Raw genomic sequence first — 7,888 nt, forward strand, 5'->3', positions numbered from 1 at the left:
ATGGTTTGGAGGACTATTATCATGTATAAGTGGTAGTGGTTTGGAGGACTATTATAATGTATAAGTGGTAGTGTTATGGAGGACTATTATAAGGTATATGTGGTAGTGGTTTGGAGGACTATTATAATGTATATGTGGTAGTGTTATGGAGGACTATTATAATGTATATGTGGTAGTGTTATAGAGGACTATTATAATGTATATGTGCTAGTGTTTTGGAGGACTATTATGATGTATATGTGGTAGTGTTTTGGAGGACTATTATAATGTATATGTACTAGTGTTTTGGAGGACGATTATATATACGCCTACATCATGGTTTCTATCATATTTTACAAACAAGCGAACTATTAAATGTCGTATTGTGATACAAACCGTCTTCCTGGTGTCCATATAAAACATTGTGCTCTCCATTGAGGGTGCCATCAGAATCACCACTGTTTTTATCTTGTCTTTCTGCATAAGAAATGATTACTTTAGTATAAGTATATGTACGTAATATGAAATTAAACATGTTTTTGAAAGAAGAAGAAAAATCCACACAATAAAACAAATAAACAATTGCCACAAAGAGTTTACAGTAGTATATAGTGTATCAATATAAAGTGAACTTCAGTAAGATATCACAAATAAATGATGACTATGGTGGGAAATAGGGCTACGAAGCTTGTGAGCGATAACTTAACTAACATCACTGTTTACAGAGGCAAATACAAATGTACAGTATATTCAAGTTAAGGTTCTACGGAAGCGTTATTACTGCTTACCTCTGTTTTGCTTCCGTCTGAAGACAAAAATGAGAGCAACAATCACAAGCATAATTGCGATGCTGACTGTTACCACAATGATAACCAAAACAGCTGTCAGATGACTGGCACCACCACCATTACCAAATGATCCTTAAAAGAAAGGTAGAACACAATTATTGTTTCTTATCATCTTCGTGGTATAGAAACTAGCTTGGACCTGACCGTAACTTTGTGGTATAGAAACTAGCTTGGTCCTGACCGTAACTTTGTGGTATAGAAACTAGCTTGGTCCTGACCGTAACTTTGTGGTATAGAAACTAGCTTGGTTCTGACCGCATCTTTGTGGTATAGAAACTAGCTTGGTCCTTACCGTAACTTTGTGGTATAGAAAATAGCTTGGTTCTGACCGTAACTTTGTGGTATAAAAACTAGCTTGGTCCTGACCGTAACTTTGTGGTATAGAAACTAGCTTGGTATTGATCGTAACTTTGTGGTATAGAAACTAGCTTGGTTCTGACCGCATCTTTGTGGTATAGAAACTAGCTTGGTATTGATCGTAACTTTGTGGTTTAGAAACTAGCTTGGTCCTGACCGTAACTTTGTGGTATAGAAACTAGCTTGGTTTTGACCGTAACTTTGTGGTATAGAAACTAGCTTGGTCCTGGCCGTAACTTTGTGGTATAGAAACTAGCTTGGTTCTGACCGTAACTTTGTGGTATAGAAACTAGCATGGTTATGACCGCATCTTTGTGGTATAGAAACTAGCTTGGTTCTGACCGTAACTTTGTGGTACAGAAACTAGCTTGGTTCTGACCGCATCTTTGTGGTATAGAAACTAGCTTGGTTCTGACCGTAACTTTGTAGTATAGAAACTAGCTTGGTTCTGACCGTAACTTTGTGGTACAGAAACTAGCTTGGTTCTGACCGTAACGTTGTGGTATAGAAACTACCTTGGTTCTGACCGCAACTTTGTGGTTTAGAAACTAGCTTGGTTGTGACCGTAACTTTGTGGTATAGAAACTAGCATGGTTGTGACCGTAACTTTGTGGTACAGAAACTAGCTTGGTTGTGACCGTAACTTTGTGGTACAGAAACTAGCTTGGTCCTGACCGTAACTTTGTGGTATGGAAACTAACTTGGTTCTGACCTTAACTTTGTGGTATAGACACTAGCTTGGTTCTGACCATAACTTTGTATGTTTCAGAAGGGTGAACTTTTTGTTTACTTTTACATTACACGACTCAATACCTGAATGATAACAGTTGAATACCACTGATATATTTTGCTTGTACATTGTTTTATAGGTTTGATGTAAATTATGTACATATGTTTAATGACACACATATGTCTTACATCGTTATTGGTTGAGCCACAATCACATGGAGGTCGGTGATTAGTGATAATGCCTCGGTCTCTTTTCATGAAGAACAAGTCACCATTCTTTTTATGACGTCACTTCAAAATGCCATTTTGTTCTCACGTCCCGTCTTATTAAATAATGAAATCAGCGCAAGTGCATATCTAATAAAACATTGGTGGCTTCGGTGAGTATGCGGTTACCGGGACCTGACACTTAATAATGGCCCCGACTTTGTCTAGGTCATTTAATCTCTTAATTGTCCTTAAAACGACATAGTTACCCAAACAAACGTCCACAATTGGTAAAATAGCAGATATAATAGAATGCTATCAAGTAGCTACCACACATAAACATTGTACTCATTGTATTATACCTTCATGTATGATGTTGATTGAGAACTTGTATGTGAAGTCCCCCTGTGAGTTAGACACGGTAAGTGTGTAGTGTCCCACATCAGAGTATGTGATATTTCTGATGCTGTAGGAAAACTCGGTCCTATAGGAGACAGGTTGTCTCTGAGACTGCAGTACGACGTTAGTAGCCTCCTGTTGATCTACTCCAACATGCACAAGGTCAGCCTGCGGGAGAGGTGACGCGTCAACGGAAATACTGCTAAATACACTGTCCCACTCGTCCACATCATACGAGGTATTCAGCAAGTCCTTTCGGAGTACCTCTGGAGGAACTATAGCATAGCAACAACTATTTCAGCGACATATACTGATTGCCAAATATTACCATTACAACGAAGTTATTTAAATATCTACAACAAGCCATTTACTTTAACATTTGTGATTGGACTCAGAATACTACATATTAACTAAACCGTATAGAATATACACTGTAATGTATTTATTGACGTATTCTGAATAAAGCAATAATCATTGGTGAAAGAAATATATCGATATAGACTTTATAAAAGTTATTAACTGTACATCATTTTGCGTTAAATATTAAATTCATTATTATAAAGAGAAAGGTATTTTTAAACACAGTATACGCAGTTTTACTATTCATAAACATATTCTGTCTACATATGTTGATTATAAATATAATCGTTTTTAGTATTATCATGTGCGACTTGATTGAACAAAATATAATGAATAGTACCAATCAATAGCGTATACGTGTCTACCGTTACTACACGTTCACTTACAGAGAGACACTACGGTCAGACTCAAAGTCTGTGGCCCCAGGTTGTTCGTAGCATTACACATGTAGTTTCCATCCTTTGACCTTTTCATATTTTTCAAGGACAAGGTACTTCCCACAACTAAACGACCGGTCCTATCATGGTACCATGACATCTCACATGCGGGATTACATTCAGCTACACACCGGATATCCGGCAGGACGGTTCCCTCTTTGTCCGAGTAATGGGTATCGTTGGGAACTAATTTAATGTCAGAACCAGCATCTGAACATAAAACTTTTGTCATTCAATCTTTTAAAGAAACTGACAAGAGAGAGTTTGATCTCAAATTATACAAGGAGGGCTTTCTTTTATTAATTACAACTAGTTTTTGGCATAAAGTTGATAAACCATAAGTCGATTATACGTTCCTTTTATTCTGTTATTTTTTTTTTCTTTAGGTGTTATCTCCCTTTGTTCTTCTTGTAACTACACTATACGAATAGCATGACCGTACAGATTCCGGCATTCCAGGAAGGTACAAATTGTGTATGAAACAAGAGTAAAGATGTTGTGTCGTTACCAAACAAATTTTCTAATTAATGATATTAAAATTGACTGACATTCCCGTTTTATTTATTTTTTTAAACCCCATATTTTACTCACAGTTTACATTAACCCTCAAAGAAGTTGATATGTTGCCATAGTCGTTGGATGCCACACAGACATAGACACCACGATCAGTCCTGTCTGCGTGTCTGATTAATAGATTGGGTCCACGTCTCCCAGCCTGGTAGGTATTCGGTCCTGTCCAGCATATATCACAGGAAGGGGAACAACTCGCCTGGCATCGAACATCTATCCTCTCTTCCTCTTCTACTGACACATCACCAGGTGGGGATAGCGAAATAGTTTTTGGACCATCTTGATAAAAAACAAAACTTAACGTAAATACAACAACCTAGTTGTACTAATGATATATAGATGTATCGTCACAGTAATTAAATGAATATAATATTATAAAGTGATAAGTGTATGAAAGCATTCCCCGATGAAGTCTGTATTAGATTTATCATGCATTTTACTATCTGACACAATTATAAACCTGAGAAAATAACAATGATGTTCTAAAAGAGATGCCTTTTCACTGCAACTAAGTGCTCATTTGTCTTTTTTATTATGATTCTTTATATTACAGTTAGATCTCGAAAATGTGTATAGCAAATATTGAATAATTACACAGTTCCGGTTCTAATGTACCAGAAAATACGAAAACATTAAATCGCGTAAGACCATTTCCACACCTGTTTTCTGTAATGCGGCATGTGTAATAAAAAATATATAAGATGGTATGCGCATGACCAGAAAACACCGCGAGTCATATGAGGAGAGTCCGAAAACATTTGCATGTAAATTAAATTACCAATTCCCATGGAACACTGAGGTTGACAAGTCAAAGAGTAATAATCAATTGACTACGTTTAAAGAAAAAGAAAATTATTGGATTGTAAATATTCAGTATAGGCTCTTATAAAAAGAAATTATAAATACATGAATAATGTTACTGTAATATAAGTGAAATAGGGCTAAACACAACAATTCAAGACGTTGGTTATTTCTTTTATACAATTTCCTTTGTTGTTTTTCGATAATGTTATCTACTTAAGAAATATTTTACTTAATTCCTGTTCCTCGAAACAGAAAATCGAAAATAACGTTGAATCAAAAATAAATGAACCAGTTGTCCTACGATTACGATTGCAAAATGCTTGGTATTTTTTTAAAATAAAAAACAGTAAAGAAAACCAATATATACAATCATGGAATGACTTACATGAAGTTGTGACATTGATGGTCACGGTTTCGGTTCTGGTTCCGCCCCGGGCAGTACATGTATATGTACCATCTTTACTGGTATCCAGCCTACCGAGAGATAGGGTGCCATTACCACTGACACGGTCATTGTTCGTCGTCCAGGTCACGTGACACGCGGGGTTACAGTCAGCTGTGCAGAGGACAGTTGGCATTTTTTCGCCTTCCAACATCGTGTATGTCCGAAGGGTTGGTTCCAAAACTATCTCTTTGGGTCCATCTTAACAAATCATTTGACCATTATCAAGGAAGAGATAAGAAAGTGTGTATAGGACAAATGAAAAAAATATAGTGGCCATTATTAAATAGATGTTGCATTACAATGAAATCGAGAAATAGCATTTTTTTACCCTCCAACGTAACATTTGCAATCATGTGTTTAATACGTATAACATTTTCAAAAATAGAAGACGTTTAATTGTTTTTCATAATATCTATTCATGTAGTAAAGCTAAAAATAATAACCAATTTTCAATATTTACGATGGGAAAATATCGGTACTGACTTACAAGTTACATTAACCCTCAGAGAGGCTGATATGTTTCCATAGTCGTTGGATGCCACACAGACATAGACACCACGATTATTCCTGTCTGCGTATCCGATAAATAGATCGAGTCCACGTCTCCCAGCCTGGTAGGTATTCGGTCCAGTCCAGTATATAGCACAGGAAGGGGAACAACTCGCTTCGCAATGTAGTTTAGGTATCCAGGCTCCGTCTTGTACAGACACATCACCAGGTGGGGATAGTGAAATATTGTTTGGACCATCTAAATTCAGTGAAAGTATTATTCCAGTAACAAAGAACAAATATTGCATAATAACTTTATTCTTGTATCGATTTAGATATCGTGCTGGTTTGGTTTGTTCGTGTTTTACGTCCTATTAACAGATATGGTAATTTAATGACGTGCCAGGTGATGGTGGTGGTGGTGGCGGAAAACCGGAGTTCCCGGAGAAAAACCATCGACTTACGGCCATTACCTGGCGACTGCCCCAGGTAGGCCTCGAACCCGCGACCCAGTGGTGGAGGGCTAGTGGTAGATGTTTGCATTTATTTGCAAGGAATTCATTTATCTTGCTGGCCATTGTGATACATCATACGTCTATTACTAAATACTTATAAAACTTTTTTACATTATTTTAGAAAGATTAATATTTGTGTGTGCCTTTCTATGATTACATAAGGATTGAATGGTATTTTTCATTGTAAGTTTCCTACTGGAACTCTATTGGTTTAGGGTTAAACATTTCTCTACTTATGTCCTGCTTCCTACTATTGTCTCTTTTCCTTCATATTTCACATGACAAGACTGATGTTTTAGTGTCGTTACGTATATTTTATAAGACTGCTGTTTTAGTGTCGTTACGTATATTTTATAAGACTGATGTTTTAGTGTCGTTACGTATATCTGATTAAGTTAAGGGTCCATGAACCACTGTCAAAACCTGGAACTGTGCATTGAATTGTGTTTTTCTCTGACAATTGCTTTGATAAACTGTTTTTGAAAACAAAACCACAATTTAAGGGTGTTAAATTACAAAATTAAAGATGAAGTAAAACGAAATCCACAGCAGAGTTCTGAGTTTGAAACATGGCCGGGGCAAGGATTCAAACCCTGGACTTGAGATAATACTATTTTCGCTCTAGCCAACTCGGCATTCTGGTCAAAGGAAGCAGCCTTTCCAAGTCGTGCTACAGTTGAATCAACTAGAACTGTAAGCCAAAGGTTAACTAATCCCCCCGCTCTTATATCAACCAGAACTCTAAGCTAAAGGCTAACTAATGCCCCCGCTACTATATAAACTAGAACTGTAAGCTAAATGCTTACCAATGCAAAGCAATATAGTCTTCCACCAGTAATGAGTTAATCACTTTTTTATCAAAAATTAAATTAACGAAAAAATAAACAAGTATTTCGCACAAAGGGGCATAACTTCATCAAAAAAGGTTAAAATCCCAAATTAATATGCCGGTGCACAACTACATAAGTTACCGATCATTCATGCAAAGTTTCAATGAAATACACCTGTTAGTTAGAAGGAGTTGTGCAGACAAGTATTTCGCACAAAGGGGCATAACTTCATCAAAAAGGGTCGAAATTCCAAATTAAAATGCCTGTGCACAACTACATAGGATACCGATCATCCATGCTAAGTTTCAATGAAATACACCTGCAGTTAGTTAGAAGGAGTTGTCAAGTCTCTAGCACAAAGGGGCATAACTCCAACAAAAAGGGTCGAAATCCCAAATCAAAATGCCGGTGCACAACTACATAAGATATCGATTATTCATGCAAAGTGTCAATGAAATCCACCTGTTAGTTAAGGAGAAGTTGCCCGAACAAATTACTGTGGACGACAGACAGACGGACAGCCAGGGTGATTCCAGTATACCCCCTTAACTTCGTTGCGGGGTTGCTCTATGCACGAATAACTGATTAATTGATCAATATAAGTAAATTAATCTTGTTCCAAATATTGTTGTAAAATAAAAATAAATACTGTTTATTTACATTTTCTTTGCTGAAATTATACAAGTACTACGGAACATGTAAATATTCTCTAGAGAATCACCATTTTAAATAGCATTTTATATAACCCGTGCCAGATTAAGTTATTACTATCAAGTTAAGTCCAAACCGTAGGACCGATAGTCCACCAGTAGAGTAGTGCCAACTACGGGGACCGATAGTCCACCAGTAGAGTAGTGCCAACTACGGGGACCGATAGTCCACCAGTAGAGTAGTGCCAACTACGGGGACCGATAGTCCA

At 36.9% G+C, this 7,888-nt stretch overlaps 1 protein-coding gene across 1 annotated transcript in view; it reads right to left on the reverse strand.

The window, feature by feature from the left end:
* LOC110458834 (hemicentin-2-like) overlaps positions 1 to 7,888 on the reverse strand; it is an 86,329-nt gene that overhangs the window by 32,033 nt on the left and 46,408 nt on the right. The window contains exons 4-10 of the mRNA XM_021510789.1: positions 5,623 to 5,883; positions 5,076 to 5,333; positions 3,908 to 4,165; positions 3,266 to 3,526; positions 2,483 to 2,794; positions 768 to 899; positions 376 to 456 (exon numbers count right to left, since the gene is read on the reverse strand). Of these exons, the coding sequence (XP_021366464.1) occupies positions 376 to 456; positions 768 to 899; positions 2,483 to 2,794; positions 3,266 to 3,526; positions 3,908 to 4,165; positions 5,076 to 5,286 (1,255 nt within the window). The 5' untranslated portion in view covers positions 5,287 to 5,333; positions 5,623 to 5,883. The remainder of the gene's footprint in view (positions 1 to 375; positions 457 to 767; positions 900 to 2,482; positions 2,795 to 3,265; positions 3,527 to 3,907; positions 4,166 to 5,075; positions 5,334 to 5,622; positions 5,884 to 7,888) is intronic.

Source organism: Mizuhopecten yessoensis, unplaced genomic scaffold (genome assembly GCF_002113885.1).
Source record: "Mizuhopecten yessoensis strain PY_sf001 unplaced genomic scaffold, ASM211388v2 scaffold1309, whole genome shotgun sequence".
In the NCBI taxonomy this organism is placed as follows: domain Eukaryota; kingdom Metazoa; phylum Mollusca; class Bivalvia; order Pectinida; family Pectinidae; genus Mizuhopecten; species Mizuhopecten yessoensis.